Source organism: Rutidosis leptorrhynchoides, chromosome 8, assembly GCF_046630445.1.
Source record: "Rutidosis leptorrhynchoides isolate AG116_Rl617_1_P2 chromosome 8, CSIRO_AGI_Rlap_v1, whole genome shotgun sequence".
Classification (NCBI taxonomy): Eukaryota; Viridiplantae; Streptophyta; class Magnoliopsida; order Asterales; family Asteraceae; genus Rutidosis; species Rutidosis leptorrhynchoides.
In genome coordinates this window covers 61455032-61472936 of record NC_092340.1, presented here as the reverse complement: position 1 = coordinate 61472936, position 17905 = coordinate 61455032, and the positions used below count along the sequence as shown (strand labels likewise).

Sequence of the window (17905 nt, the reverse complement as noted above, 5' to 3'; positions counted from 1 at the left end):
TAGTGATTCGTGAATCGTCGGGAATAGTCGAAGGTCAAATGAATATATGAAACAGTTCAAAATTTTTGAGATTTAACCTAACAGATTTCTCTTACCGTGTCAAGAATATTACATCGTATCGAGAGTTTGGTTTAAAATTAGTCGAAATTTTCCGGGTCGTGACAGTACTTACCCATTAAAGAAATTTCGTCCCCGAAATTTGATCGTTGTTGTCATGGTTATCAATAAAAATGTTTTCCATGATGAATATGAGTTGATAAATAGAGTTTTATCTCTATTGAGTAATATAGATGAAACGATTCGATTATGTGAAGCGTACGAGTGAAGCTATCACAAAAGAATGAAATGAAGTAAATAGAGGTTCGTTTTTAACTTTGAACGTAGTCATTATTGAATTCTGAAATTCAAAGAATTTAAGAAAATCTTCTAATCAGAAAGAAAATGTAGTCACACGATTTATTAACAAACTGTTGGAATTTACGGAAGAACAGGAATATCAAGGAAATATTTTCGTGATGTGCTTAAAGATTAAGTAGAATGAAAGAGTCGTGTAACATGGCACATGATGAGGATAAGGTCTGTGTATCATCATCACGTTACATTAGAAATTTAGCATGACTTACTGTAATATAACCACGTTGGCCCGGCGTCATTATATTATACTAACTCATGCTTCAATTCCCAACACTTCTCTAGGAAATTATTCATAATTTAAACTCGATCGTTACAGAATATAGAAACTAAAACAGTTTCTTTTATGATGTAATATAGATAGCACGAAGAGATAGATAATTTTGGACAAGAATATTTATGAATATATCTTCAGAAATATCGAAGATATTTTTGACGATATTTTGGAATTTCTAAGATCGAAGGTTGATGAAGAAAAATTTTCCGCAAGATTTTAACATGACTTCGGAGCAAGATATTCGTTGAAAGTTTCATCGGATCTAGAAGATATATGTTATATATAGATATATAACTGTTGACATAAGAATGTTGCGAAATTCGAGAATTAATGATTAATGCTTCCCGGCATTTAGTATGGCAACTATCGCTACAAGATGTCGATGAGCATATGATAAGATTTCAATAGATAAATATAGTGATTTGTCAGAGAGATTTAGGTCAAGGAGCAACGAGGTTGCTGCTACGTCTGCTGGCAATATGATGGAATATAAAAGGTCCTCCGGTAATGATGATGAAGGGCAACTTATATATCAAAGTTATAATATGATTTGTTCGAATGAAAAGTCGAAGTTGATTTGCTGGAGCTGTGACAAAATTGGCTACTTTGGAAAGGGATTGCAAAGTTATTTTCGGTAATAACAACGCTAAAGAAGCTAGCACAAATACGTGTTAATCGTTTTACTCAGGTTTCGAGTGTTTTCCGGTGCATAACTATATGCATAATCTTTTCTTCCGTAGATGAAGTGCTGCTGTTTCATCCTCTCGATCGTGGTGTTTCCAAGAATCATGAAAGATTTGAACACGGATTGGAATCGTCGAGGTACAAATGAGGTTTAAGATGAAATCAAGTGGCAAACTTGAAGAATTGTTTAGTTTCATATGTTATAATCAATATTTTAATTCATTTTAATTGTCCAAAGTTAGCAGTCCAATTGTCCAATAGTCCAATATATTCATATATAATTTAATATATAATATTCGAATTAATTAATACGTATCGTGACCCGTGTATCGGTCTCAGTATTGATCACAACTCAAACCATATATATATTTTGGAATCAACCTCAACCCTGTATAGCCAACTCCAACATTCACATATAGAGTATTTATGGTTGTTCCGAAATATATATATAGATGGGTCGATATGATAGGTCGAAACCTTGTATACGTGTCCCGTTATTTAAAGTGCGTAAAATAAATAAATATATATCATGACCCGTGTACAACGTATTGTCTCAGAATTAATCCGACGTATTGTGTACATGTGTCCCGATCTAAAGTGCGTAAAAGTAAATAACAGAAATTAAATGACGATAAATAAAATTGCGAGAATGTAAATTGCAATAATTAAATTGCGATAAATTAAATGTATCCAGTTAGCTAGGAACAGTTAGCTAGGAACAGTTAGCGTGGATTCTTAACAATATTTTAATTAGTTAGTTCGTTTGTTTCTAACAAATTTTACTTTGTCCGATGTTTTCTTCATTATGCCACTTGTTGAATTTTGATAGGTAAAAATCCAAATATGAAATTGAACGAAAATGGATTCTGTGGTGAACGAATACGTATATCGGTGGATGTAAATAGGACAGTAAATGACCGTTGAATCAGATTCGAAGAATGTATAGTGTAACTTATTAATGTGAAATCTAAATATTCCTCGAGTATTACTTACCCGTTAAAATATTTTCATCATTAACAGTTTGTACAAAAGAATTTTTAATTACAATCTTTATCAAAATATACTTGCATATATATTTTCTTCAGATGTAATCATGGATCTAATGAGTCAATAAGATATTAAACTCATCTGATTTATCATTAGTACTTGATTACATGATCTCTAAAACATTAGAGATTACGTAATCGCCATGTCGAACGAAGATAATCGATGTAGAACGATAGGTAGAACGAAGATAAAGTAGATAGTACGATACGTAGAACGATGGTTAGGCTCGAGGTACAGAATGAGATGTTGAGGCAAGTGATGTTGAAACTTGGGTTGTTGGTGGTACTGGTGATGTCGGTGATGCTGCTGGTGCTGGTGCTGGTAAGTTTTATACCAAATTCTCCAAAGCCACTACTCGAGCGCAAAGTTCGTTAACTTTTTCCATTACCGCGGGATGGTTGACGGTTTGAACAAGCGGATGAATAAGGTTTCGAATTGTAGAGATTATGTAATCGTTGCGATCTATTCTAGAAATGAGGGTGAAAAGATGGTGTTTCGGATAGGTTTGCCGGTAAGTGCTTCAGGTTCTTTGCCAAGAGGTGAATTCGGTTGGTGAAAAGGATCGCCTTCTTCGCGTCTCCATTGATTAAACCGACTACGAACTCATCAGATGAATTGGGAATGGCTGATTGATTGACTCATTCTGGTGACGCTGCTTTCGGAGCTGGAGTGGAACTCCATCTCGGAATCCGAGGGACTTGATCTAATGGTGAGTTCCATTGCGTGCGATTGAATAAGGGATTTTTCGATATGAAATGATTTTTGGATATCGGATGATATTCTAATTATATAGAATACCTATACATAGTACAGAGATCCCGTAGATTATGAAGAAAAATAAGGAAACGTGTCAGATAAAGTCTACAGTAACAGATACGCTAAGATATGAATTTATCTGTAGACTATCTATCAAATAAGTGTAGGAAGTCGTGTCTAGACTTAGGGATGATAAGCAGGTAATATTCCACTAGGAATGATAAACAATACTTATAATATGCAGCTAAGGTCGAAGTCCAGACTCGCTAATGCATCCTAACAACTATCAGTTAGACACACTAATGCAAGACCTGGTTCACTAGGACCACCGCTCTGATACCAACTGAAATGACCCGTCCTAATCCTCCTGGACGAAGTCATCAACATTTGGTCCCATTGCGATGATCGACTCCAAATAATGTCCTTAAAATGAGCATATGCACAGCGGAAGACTTAATTCGTACCTGAGAATAAACATGCTTGAAAGTGTCAACCAAAAGGTTGGTGAGTTCATAGGTTTATCATAACAATCTTTTTAATATATTAATAGACCACAAGATTTCATAATCATAAACATAATACACTCGCAAGTGTATGAAAAGCATTCTAAGATGTTGAGCACTTGGTAACCATACTTAACATTTAATCAACGTCGCATATTCCCTTTATTATGAAATCTCCCTACACCGTACCAAGTGTAGTCACCGAAACGAAGTACTGTGCAACCGTTGAATACTGGTCGTCCAGTTCGGTTGGGGTTTTCAGGCCCGATAGATCTATCAACAGGATTCGTGTTTACAATACCCATGTAAATAGTAGTTACCAAGCTACAGGGAAATATGCCAGTGGTACAACTCAACGTAGAATATATTTTTTTAAGTACTTGTGTCTATTTCGTAAACATTTATAAAAGCAGCGCATGCATTCTCAGCCCAAAAATATATATTGCAAAAGCAATTAAAAAGGGAGCAAATGAAACTCACCTATTGTATTTTGTAGTAAAAATACATATGACGTCATTTAACAAGTATAGGGTTGGCCTCGGATTCACGAACCTATAACATGTATATATATTAACACATATTATTGTAATCGAACAAATTTATGTATTATTAATGATATAGTTGTTATTTTAATGTTTCATTAATAACTTAATTAAATGTATTTATTTTATATACTTTAATTAAATAAAAATGTTAATATAGTTTAGTTAAGTATATCTCTATATGACTAATTTTTATTGTAGTAATGATAATAATATTAGTAGTAATATTGATGCTAATAATAATAATAATAATAATAATATGGTTGTTATAAAAATAATAATGATACTAGTAACACTGAAAATGATAATAATACTAATAATGTAAAAATACTAATATTAATATTAAAAATAATAATGATTGGGATAATAATAATGATAAAAATAATATTAATTCTAATAATAATAATAGTAATAGTAATAATAATAATAATAATAATAATAATAATAATAATAATAATAATAATAATAATAATAATAATAATAATAATAATAATAATATAATAATAATAATAATAATAATAATAATAATAATAATGATGATGTAAATGGAATTAAAAGAGTATACCCTTCTAAAAAGAAAATGCTCCAAACGGGACTTGTACCCATGACCTCACGCTCACACAAACATCTCTAACCACTCTGAAGTATTTTTGCAAACCCAATATATTTAACCTGGTTATTAGTCTTGTTCCAACCCAACAACACTCCATCTTTCAGCCCAACAGAGGAGGGCAGCCCAACAGCAGGTCATTTAGCAGCCTAGTCGTAATAAAAAAATAGATATCCTGACTTTGAATCGAACTAGACACCTCTAGGTTCTCAACCCACATCCTAAACCATTGAACCGCTCGATACTTTCTGAAATAACTATCATCTTAAATTATTTTATACTATAGTTGCCTTATGCCTTCTTTAAAAACCCATTTAACATTAACGTACTTATTTTTACAGAATCACAACATCATTATCAATATCATACCATGATTATTATCTTCCTCATCATACACCATCGTCTTCATATATAATACACGCATCATCATCATCAAGCATATATTATACATCACGATTTACATACCTCATCTTTATCATCATCTTTAAGGTTATCATTTCATGTATCATCTATATCATTATCATTATACCTGTAACATCATTAACTCACCATCATCATCATGTTCTTACCACCATTATCATCGTCATTACCATAGCATATCCATCATCATTGAACCTCAACAAAACAATATGTGACGTTTGCTATAAAACTGGCCCAAAGGAAAGTTGGGTTTCGACCCAATCGATATCAGCCTAATACTACTATCATAGTTCGCGGAAAAAAAAATATATAAAGAACACCAGCTAGTCTCTATCCCTCTCGTGTCCAACATAGTTCAACCGAAAAAAAAATGTACGGTTCCAAAAATATAGAACCACTCCTCGGTTCATTTAAAATAATGGAATACAGCCAAATATTAAAAAAAAAAAAAGGAATATGGTTGCCCACTAATAATTCGATGGCTACAGCAACTTAATTGTTTGGGTATTGAAGCTAAAAGACGTCCAGCTCATTGTTCCACTAACTTGGCCTACCATAAAGTTTGTGAATCACTCCACATGCAATTCATTTTGTCTCCATTTTGATAATGCTTTTTATTTCCAACAGATATATCAAGATAGACTATGAGTATTCAAAATATTGAACTTGTAGGGTACGTACGTTAAAAAAAAATAATAAGTGGGTTCGTGTTCAATCGAAATCGGAAAACATAAGTTGCAGTGATGTTTGGTTTAGGTTCGTCTGAAACAGAAATGATGGGGAGGTTGGTTATTTACGGTTGAGACTTGAGAGGGATAAAAAATGGTGCTTTAGTGGCGGTGGTGATTGTAGCAGTTGAAACAGAAACTGTAAGCACACAACCGTTTCTCCTTCGAATGAACATAAGTATAGCAGTAGCTAGTACTATAGTTGTGAGGGTTTGAGGCTGTTTCTATCACTGAAACCGGAAACAAAAGATAGTAAAGGTGAGAGAGAGGAAGTGAGAGGAGAGAGATTGAGAGAGAAGGATTGTCAAGGTGGTGGTACGGTGGTTCAAGTGGTGTTACGGTGGGGGTTTTCAAACAGAAAAACAATAGCAACAACCCATGGTGGTTGATAGTGTTGTAAGCAGGAGAGTAAAGGTGGTGGTATTGGATAAAGGTGGTTGTTGATTGGTTAGGAGAGATAGACACATATTGGTTAGGAGAGATAGACACAAGTGATAGTGGTGGTTTAAATGGTGGAGATTAGGTGAAGGTTCTAGCTCGATTGAAAGCAGGGAAAATATAGTGTGAGTGGTGAGTTTTGGGTGACACTATATGTGTCATGTATATATAATAAGAGATAGATATATTTGCAGAAGTGAAACAATACTGTACAATAATCAAATCAATTCACGGATTAATAAATGTGTGGTCTCTGTGTGATTCCTAAAGTGGAAAAGTATATTGGACAGTTGTATATATAATATATCCATAAAATATTAAAACGTGCTTAATATAGTAGGTTGTAAATATCTACCGACAGTTTTCCACGGACTATTTTTGCGTACTCCGTTGTTAAATTTGTGGCGGATAAGAAGTTCACAGAAAAACCCAACTTTTTACATCAATTAAATTTATTTATTCAAGTCATTATATATATAAATCCTAAGATCTATGAAGTTTATTTATCTACCGACGTTTAGTTTTAATTCCTCATAAGTTTGTATTAGACTTATTTAATATTAGTCGGAATAACAAATGAGTGTTACAATATATTGTTTAATAACTTACTTTATAGATATATAGATATGTTTTAATAATAAGTTATATCGTGAATTATTTTACATTAATATTTCTATCAACTAAATCATATAATATTTTATTTACGTATTTCATATCATAATATATATATACATATATTTATATATACATATTAATTTACAGATAGTGATTCGTGAATCGTCGGGAATAGTCGAAGGTCAAATGAATATATGAAACAGTTCAAAATTTTTGAGATTTAACCTAACAGATTTCTCTTACCGTGTCAAGAATATTATATCGTATCGAGAGTTTGGTTTAAAATTAGTCGAAATTTTCCGGGTCGTGACAAAACTCCTTCTTGAACTCCGCCCAAGACAACCCCACAAAAGTCGCATCACCCACCATATCAATTTAACCATCGAGCCAATCTTTAGCATGGCCCCTCAACAAACTAGTAGTAAGCCTTGTCTTCTTCTCGGGTGGGCACTCGGTCGTGCGAAAACAACCCTCAACATTGGAGATCCAAGCTGCACTTTTCATGGGGTCGGGATCCCCGTGAAAGTGAGGAGGCTTAGTCGCCAAAAAAGTTCTTATAGCTAAACTCCAACTCGCCCCCATTTTGAGGTCTAGGAAACCTCCTTTCAACTTCTTCTTTGACGGCATTGGTCATACGTTCTTGAATCATATCGACAATTTGTTCCGAAACTGACTCTTCGAATATTTGTTTAACCCTTCGTGAGAAAACCGAAACATAGTTTTCTAAAGCAGTCTCAATCTTGGTAGTCATCTCATCTTCCTCCACATGAGATGGACCACCATTGCCATTAGTATCCGTTCCGTTTCTCGTCTTCATTCTAAAGATTAAAAATGGATTAGACATCACCAACAATTTAATACACATATATACCTATGTATATGACCGCACACACACCACATCTAGCTCGATACTTGTCGTACACCCTTGATTGACTTGACTTGCAACCGTAATAGTGGTCGCGACTCACTATTACGTTCACATGCCGTGCCATGCTCAAACGTATCACAACCATCTTGCTCGATGTTCAAAACAATAACACATGATTAGTATGTCATAACATAAGCATAGTTAGTCCGCCTATGCACCAAAGAACTAATCAAAACCCGTACCGACCCGTAGTCCTACAAGTCCCGCACATAATTTTAACAACACAAAAGTCTAAGTCTAGGCGCCTATCTCAAGTCACCTAAATCCCTTAGACCATGCTCTGATACCACTTGTAACGACCCAACCCTCGGTATATCAAAAACACGACAAAAAAAAAATTTAAAACCAGCACATCTGGAAGGCGTCCAGATTCCTGGACGGCGTCCAGTACTAAAGCCTTGGACGGCGTCCAACAAATTAGGACGGCGTCCAGTTTCACTAACAGGGACTGACCAGTTTTCTTTTTTTACGTGAACGAAAAACCCACCTCCCGACACTTTCCAAAGAAGTATATTATCACAACATATCAACATAAGTAAAACTAAGGGATTTCCACAATAAAAACTAGTTTTACATCACGGGGCCCACATATGCCCAAAATACCATTAAGTACGAAATACGAGTTTCGACCACTGAAAGTTTAATTGCCAAACATCACTAGAGCATGGTGTTTGGGGTTAAACTACCCAAATCTTGTTCGAACTTCTAAAAAGCTATAACCCCCGAGAGCCACTAATCCAAGCGAATACCCTTGCCCTTATCCAAGCCAGATCCTAAAAAGGTAAACAACGAGAGGGTAAGCTAACGCTTAGTGAATGCAATAATTATACATATACATATATAATACACCTACTTGCAAGCACTTACACAATTACCTCATACATGCTAGCAATTTAAATGACATACCAACGCAAGGTATAAAGCTAAAATCTCCAAGACCACAAGCTAGCACAAACAATAGCATATATAATTCGAATAATATAAAGTTCCACACTACAAAACACATAACCATGGTTAACCAATAGTACAAAGGAATGGTACTTCGAATTTCCCATCGGTGTTCCCAACAACCGTTAGTGTACAACGAATTATAACACTAACCCCGGAGTGGTATCGATCGTCCGAACTTTAAACCCACCCGTCACGTTTAATGTGGTATCGAACGCCCGAACTTTAAACCCACTATACAAGCCCACACACATACATGACATGGCATCGAACGCCCGAACTTAAACCCATATCATATATTGACCCGATGTGGTATCGATCGCCCGAACTTAAACCCACATCGAATCTCGTACAAGTAAATACATTATATACACATATGTATAATCATTCCACTCACCTTGTCGACTTGGCGAGATTTCTAATAACACTTGTAACTTCAAAGCGAGTCACCTAACACAATTAATTCTCAATTAATTCACATAATGAGTTGGACTTTCCACCAACTAACCTTACTAGTGCATTTATGACCCATTTGCACTAGAATCACACATTAAAGGTCGAGACCCACAACTAATCACTAAAAGCTAGTGACTAAGGCTTTAAGACTTCCATCAACACATAACTAGGGTGTTTTCATACTCAATTTAACCCGCTAGGTCAAACCCACCCATTTGACCCATTTCAAGTCAACCATAAATCCTAGAACCAATTTTACTAACAACACAACTGAGCTAGTGATTAACCAACCCATTTAGACGAATTTACACCATTTAACACTTGAAATCCTAGGTTAGTAGATCTTGAGTCTTTCATGACTCATCCTTACCCAAAATCCCCAAAATCATCAATTATGGGTTTTAGGTTCAACACTAACCAAAACCCTAACCCTTTAACACTAATTAAGTAAGAAAAGGAATATTAGGACTTACCACTACTATCACCGCGTAGCTAGCAACTAGATGAACAATTTTAATACTCGAGGTAGGACCCGAAACTAGCTTCTCTTTCCTTTCCTTGAGTTTTCTCACACTAGAAATCTCTCTCTCTCTCTAAACTTGAAATGGTAGGGTTGAGGTTGTTGAAAGTGGAGTAATGACACACCCCAAAACTGATCTAGAGGCCTTAAACACGTTCCAATGTGAAAATACCAAAATACCCCTTCTAAAATATCTAAAAACCCTCAGCTGGCCCGCCAGTTATTCTGGACGGCGTCCCAAAATCTGGACGGCGTCCAGCCCTTAAATGTTGGACGGCGTCCCACGATTTTGGACGGCGTCCCACTTGTTGAAAAAAAACAGGATGTTACATGTATTTTGTTTGATGAATCGTTCTATCTTTACATGTCCTCCACGTATTTGCTGTAATGCTTTATTATACCATTTCGTTAGGTCCTTAGAACTTCATTTAGTCTCGGTAAACCCAAATTATAGTTTTTTCTTATCCTGAATTTGTTTATCCATTTTATACATTCTTTTTGAAAAAACTTACAATAATGGAATTGTTGTTTATGATGGTAGAGTGATATTCGATGCACAACCCGTTTGTGGAGGTAAGTTGAAAGCTCATAATTGTTCTATCCTATGCCATGCTTTAAAGAAACTTATTACCTTATAGTGGGGGAGTATACGGGAAAATTAAGGTGAATCGAGTATGTAAAGAGCCTGTCTTTAACAACTGTGTGATGAATCAATGACGTAACTATAATCATGATCGATAGAAGGCCTTTTTCATCTAGAGGAGAAACTCCTCTTAGCCACCATTGCTTTGTAAAGAGTCCGTTTTTAACTACCTTGTGGCATGCGATTAAGTATGTAACAACTGCAGTCAAGCTTAACTTTATTGTATAGTTTTCGTGGCATATGCTGATATGCATTGTCTAACGCCACCAAACTTTAATATGTAAAGCTAAGAAAATTATGTTATCTAAGAAAATTACGTTGTATAGTTTTTTGGGAATGCACTAGTGGAGAATGAAACTTTTGATTGTTGCATTAGAACTTGTTTTCATTTTTAGCGTTTACGATCATTAAATTTACAATAAATTTGGTTTCAATACAAATACTTTCAATAATGAGGTTTCGTCATTATAACTATATAATACAAGTAATCGATACCAATAATAACTTTTTCTAATAGTACTATTTTATAGAGCTGACCCGTGGAACGGCACGGGTCGGCTCTTAAATCTAAATCTAGTGAATAACTTATCAAAATCCAGCAACCCTAACTCTCAGTCAGCAACAAAATTGAATCAAAATGACGATCAACTTATCAACAATTAACAATCAATCTCAAATTAACCATACTACTATTGTTCTCCGATCAGCAATTGCATCACGAGTCATTACATTAGCCCTAACAATCATATTTAGATCAATCCTCCACCCTTACGATACCTCAGCATTTATAAACCCTAGCTGTCTCACTTCCACCACCACTGACCACCATGAACAGTTAATTCAATTTCCTCGAATCGCTGCAGCGATTGAAAACGGCATCGTTTGGGACAGTGTGTATTTCGTTCGAATCGCTGAGTGTGGCTATGAATATGAACAGACTTATGCTTTTTTGCCCCTTCTTCCTTTCTGTATTTCGTTAATTTCCAGATCAGGTCAGATTATTTAATTTTGTTACTGAATATAAGATCTTTATATACGTGTCTATATATTATTATATATACGGTAAACACTCTTTATATTCGATTCGAATCATATAAAGAAACAAAGTTATAAACTTGACATTTATATAAGTTTTATAATACATACATACGTATTATAAACTTGCTAGTTAATGGACCACACCTGCATTAATCTAAAGTGAACAGGTTCATTTATTTGTAGTAGTAAACCAGTTATCAAATTCGCGCCCCTAAAACTTAGGTTCAAGTTCCGCCACTGAATAAAACTAATATAGATGCTCAATTGTCTGCAAGAAGTATAGTTACTGAACTTGACACTGTAAGCTCTCATTCTTCCAATAGAAAACGCATGAGTTGAATCCGTTTTTCTGAGTTTTCACACCATTTGTTATCTGTAGTACTTGTTATAAGGTTTGATACATTAGCTACTTAGATGGAGGAAGCTTAGAATCCCTATATCTGAAGTTGAATTCTGACATGTTTGACATTCAAAGTCAAAATGGATGTCATTTATTTCATATAGTAAAGTAATTCACTAAAAGATAGTATGATTTTCTTATAAGAAACATTGTACTTGCAAATATGATTTTTGCTTATTCAACATATCTCTTGTTATTCCTATTACTTATTCATTGTTTCTAAAAAATTTGTCGTGACTAAATATGCAGTTCTTCAGCCTTTAGTTCCACTTGTTGGATATAGGGCGGTTTTGGCATTGTCTGGATATATTGTTAGCAACCTCTCATTTATTTTTGCTGCAGTTTTTCTGTATAGGTAACTATTTCAACCCATAAATCAAGCAACCTTATTTTTTTTCTTTATGCATTTTTTTCTCTTAGTCCTACTTGTATAGTTTCTTGACATATTGACTATGGATCCAATAATCTTTAAAAGTTGTAGATCTCATTAGCATTACAAGATTTGTTCTTTCCCTGACATTTTTTCTTGTTTTCTCTCACTAAAGGCTTTCTGTTATTATTCTGAAGGACTCAGAGGCTTCATTAAGGGCGTCAATCTTGTTCTGCTTCAATCCAGCATCTATATTCTACTCATCCATGTATTATTTTATTCTTTTTCTTAAAAACAAAATATTAATGTATCATGTCTGAACTGCTTGCTATCTATAACTGATACTTTGCTTTTGCAGTTACTCTGAAAGTTTGTATGCCTTATTATCAATTGGAGGATTATACTTTTTGATGTCGGGTGCAAATAATTTGACAGCACTATCGTTTGCTTTATCCGGATGTGCAAGATCAAACGGGGTGCTTAATGCAGGGTACATCGGTTTCCAAACCATGCATCAAGCTTACAATGCTGTATTTTTTAACAAGAGCATATTTGTAAGCTTATGCTTATTCTACAATGCACATGTTGCTCCCTTTTAACTTTTTTTTTTAATGTTATTTGTATTTATACCTTATCCATGCAGTTGGCGATTCGGGTTCTTGTATCCGGAATTTTGCGTTGCATATTTGTATTCGTTCCATTTGTTTCTTTTCAAGTATATGGATATTACAATCTATGTTACGGACATGATCCAGATAAACTAACACCTTGGTGTAAAGCGAAGATTCCTTTGATGTACAATTATATTCAAAGTCATTACTGGTATGTTCATATTTTTATTATGACTGATTAACATAGATGATGTGATTAAGTTTGAAATTAATATTGATGATTTATTTTGGATATTAGGGGAGTTGGTTTTCTACGTTATTTTCAACTAAAACAGCTACCAAATTTTCTTCTCGCATCACCAATACTCTCCATTGCACTTTGCTCAATTATCCATTATGTAAAGCTACAGCCTAAGGCCTTCTTTTCACTTGGTTTTCAAGATACATCAAATAGTTATGGAGATCCTAGTTTGCGTTTCTATCAGGGAGTAAATACAAGGAACACGTATTCATTGGAGAAAGAAATATCTACCGTAACTCGAGGTATGAATCCAAAACATGAAATTTAGGGTGGGTTTGATAAAATAGAATAATTAAGCACTGAATGCTTCAAATCTTAATGATTCAAAGATTCTGATTGAAGTTAGTTATGAACGACAATAAGCTATTTGATAATCATTCTGAATGAACTCTATGAATGATTTAAATTAATGTGTTAACCTTTTAAATGAATAAATAAAATAATACAGTTGTTTGATAAGTGTTCTGGATATAACATATTAAAGAAAATGGAGGTGTTTAACGATTAAGAAAGTATTTCAAGTCTGAATGGTTCAACATCATTTATCATTCAGATGTCACTAACAAACGCACTGAATGCTAGTGCTGAAACATTCCATCAAAAGGCAACCAAACGAACCCTTATATTTAGTTTGCAAAGTTACCCTACGTATGAAGAAGTTTCTTTTAATTATATTTATTTATTATTTATATAATAACAGAAGATCAGGCTCGTAGAAGGAGAAAGCGTAATGTCAAAGAAGAGACTCCTGTCATGCTTTCAACAAACAAGTTGGAGAAATTTCCCATTATCATCATACCGTTTGTTTTACACTTGAGTTTCATGGTTGCCACTGCGTTTTTTGTCATGCACGTTCAGGTCAGTCACACACACACACCGTAATAGTATTTTATTCGAAGAACATGATTCTATGTATTTAATAATATTATTCACTACAGGTTGCAACGCGGTTCTTGTCATCAAGCCCTGTTATCTATTGGTTTGCTTCGTACGTATTGGTATCTCCCAGGACTCATAAGGGTTGGGGATACTTGATCTGGGGATACTGTGCAGCCTATATCCTAATTGGCAGTCTGCTATTTTCAAACTTCTACCCTTTCACTTAAACTATTACAAGTTGTAGCACAACTATATCTAACTTCTTTTAGAATTCAAGTTTTGATCTTAAACAAAGATGTATATGTACATGATATTCATTTGTTATGTACAAAATCGATGATCACACTGAAGGTTCAGATCTGAGAACTTTCTCTAACTTTTCAGCCCTTGCATAATCACTTTCTGAGAGTGGGCCAGCAGGGAACGGAGTAATCTCAACAACTAAATGTGGGGTTGGGAATTCGTCAAACAAATCCCTCACGTTGCAGCATACAGTCTCTCCCATTCTAATTTGACAACCCTGCGACCAAAGTTAAGAATGAAGAATATTTAAGTTTACAGATTATTATTCAACCAAATTCATAGAAGTAGTGGAGGATTACCTTGTGTGAGGTGGCATCTCTAACGTGATCATCGCCCGAAAGTAACCAAATTCATTTTGAACAAAACTAAGATCTTCACCCACATTCTTGTCACTAACATTTGAGGTGGAATAAACACCAACAACTACAACACCTTTATGTAAAATAATACCCTCCTTAAGTCTACTAGAATCGTCCATGACACAAGGAGAGCCATCCACTCCAAAATCACCAACACCACCTTTTTCGAACTCTTAGCCGGGTTCACCACACTATCTTGAATGACCACGCCATCGGATTCAACACCACCACCTAAAAAATTTCCAACCTTATTCAAAGCTACGTGATAAGATTCACCTTGATTAGCATGTAGCGGAGACCCCGAGACATCACCCACTGATTGAGCAAAAGTCGAAGTTCCGACATCACCGACTACGGGATCGTGACGGTTTTGAATAGCCTAATTGTAAGCAGCGTTAGATCCATATCAAAACCATCTTCAATCAGTTTTCCAATGACCGAATGGTCGCCAATTTCACAAACCCAAACATGGGACACACCACATACTAAATTTTTTAATTCAGTCTCGACTAACCCGTGAATATGCTTTGCACTATCGGACTTGACAAACCTGAACAAAGATCCAATGTTGCCAAGTATCGACGATAAATTTGCAATGTAGACAACTTCCCTAAAAGACAAGCGAGCTTATTGATATTGTCATCAGAAACATAATCCACCGGAACACTGCACAATTCCAACCAAGCAAAACATGTGAACTACACCTTCAAATCAACGAACGGGGCCGCATACACAAAATCATCGAGACAAGAAGGGGGCTTGGTTGCATTTATGAAACTTTCCAAGTCGGCACAACCTAAGATACATCCGAAGGGCCCCAATTTGCAAGAGTGGTTAACCAGAATATTGCGTCTGATCAATAAACTCTTTAACTTATCTTCCGTCAGAGGAACAAAATCTGCAACTAACACACACAGACCTAGTCGATCCACCACAGCAGAATTTCAAATTAACTTACAACGAAATGGTTGCGCGTACTGGAATTAATTTCTTCCGGGAAAGGAGTTTCTCAAAATTATTGTGCTTTACTCTAAATAACAATTAAAAAACATTAAAATTTTAACTATGTCCCCTTTATTAATAAAAAAATAAGATTAAATATAACAATTAATTTATTAGTTTCTATTTATAACAACATTAAATGAATAGCAAATTAGACAATTCGTTATTACATCTTAAATCTAACAAAAAGTCAAAGTGAACTGTTTTTTGGGATGGATGGAGTAGCAAGAAAAAATTACGTGGAGAAACTTGTGGTTTAACCTGTATTTCATGGCACATCTTAGTATTTTTTATCACGTGATGATCTGTTACGAATGCAAACCACGACACACTTCGTAAGGATAATAATATAGAGAACCAAATGTGATCACCATTTTTATAAAGTGCAGTAGTAAAACAACAATTATATTTTTTTTGTCGAAAAAATAAAAACTTATATTACACTTTTATCAATCGCTGAAAAGCTGACAAAACAATTCAAAGATAAAGACAATCGACCTCTCAAAAAGAAGTTAAAAAGACAAACCTAACAAATAAGCACACATAACCAAAAATGTTCCAAGATGAACAAACGAAAAAAACATGATAACCTACAAAAGCCATAACCAACAACGAAAGCCAAACAACTAAACACAAATACATGACAAAAACCAACTAACAAAAACTAGTAAAAGCCAAATGATACGAGGTTAAAATGGCTCTTTTATTTTCTCATTAATTACACATACAATACAATTGTCTTATTAATTTGAGGCATAACCCCTTTCTCTCTTCCAATTACTCGATATATAACAAAAACTAGTAAATGGATCATTTATCTTTCTAACTTTTACACACACACATATGGGTGTTCGTTCGGTTGGTTTATGGTTTACGTGGTTTATTCGGTTTTCAAGAATATATTTGTAAACCAATAACCGAACCTAATTTGACAAAACCAAACCAATCCAACCAAATAAGAAATCGGTTTACATGGATTGGTTTTGGTTAAACCAAATTAAAACTTTAGATAAAAAGTGTGTATATTTTTTTTTTTTAAATTCAAACTATTTTATTTATTAAACTATAAGTATACAATTAATAAAATATTCCTGCCAAACTTGCAATATGAGAAGCAACCATGAGTATACAACTCATATATACAATCTTCTACACTATGTTAATGAACTGAGTAGCACAAAAATAATAACGAAACTAGCAGCAACTAAGTATCCAGATATAAAAATTTCATAATACGGAGTAATTGATATACAAATTCAATTGTTGAAGTGAAATTAAACCAATAAAAACATTAAACTCAAACAAGAACAAATAGAAGATAACTCATACTTAAAATTCAAAATAAAATACAACAAATAATTAATATATACCACAAGTAAAAGTATATTTCGGTTTGAAACTAAATGTTAATTTTACAAACCAAACCCAAACCGAAAACCGTAAATATTTTTGGGTGAAACCAATAAACCAAACCAAAACCAAATAAGCCAACCCACTTTAACCAAATTAATTTGGTTTGATCGGTTTCGTGGTGGAAGCCATTTAATGCACACCCCTACACACACATACATATATATATATATATATATATATATATATATATATATATATATATATATATATATATATATATATATAGGGGCAGGATCAATGGGGAAGTAACCAATCGGGGGGAAGCAAATTTTTTTTCTTTTTCGTTTTTTTTTTTTGGAATTTTTTTTTCAGTCATCAAGATCACACGAAAATATGAACATTTAGAAAAGACACTTCGTGATGAATGTTATTATTTAGGCGAAAAAACGATCGACAAAAATAACATTCAAGATAATATTGTTCGTGAAGAATGTTAACGCTTTTTTTCTTCTTCATGTTTTGTGAAGTAAAATTTAGCCCGATTTAGACTTTAGGGTTTAGGGTTTAGGGTTTGGTGTTTTGAGTTTATTCCATAAACCCAAAACACCAAACCCTTAACTCTAAACCGTTCGTGTTAAAAACTCAATCTAAATTCTAAATCTAAACCCTAAACCCTAAATTTCTAAACCCTAATATCTAAACCCTATAAACCCTAATATCTAAACTCTAGTATCTAAAACCTCAACATACGCTCGAAAAACGC

The 17905-nt window shown here is 34.2% G+C and overlaps 1 protein-coding gene across 1 annotated transcript; it reads left to right on the top strand.

Moving 5' to 3' along the window:
• Positions 1-11100: 11100 nt before the first annotated feature.
• LOC139862323 (uncharacterized) lies at positions 11101-14473 on the top strand. Its single transcript, XM_071850916.1, has 8 exons — positions 11101-11518; positions 12214-12319; positions 12510-12602; positions 12693-12888; positions 12978-13156; positions 13244-13488; positions 13947-14104; positions 14185-14473. The coding sequence occupies exons 1-8, from the start codon at positions 11164-11166 to the stop codon at positions 14350-14352; spliced, it is 1500 nt and encodes a 499-aa protein (XP_071707017.1). The 5' UTR covers positions 11101-11163; the 3' UTR covers positions 14353-14473.
• Positions 14474-17905: the final 3432 nt, after the last annotated feature.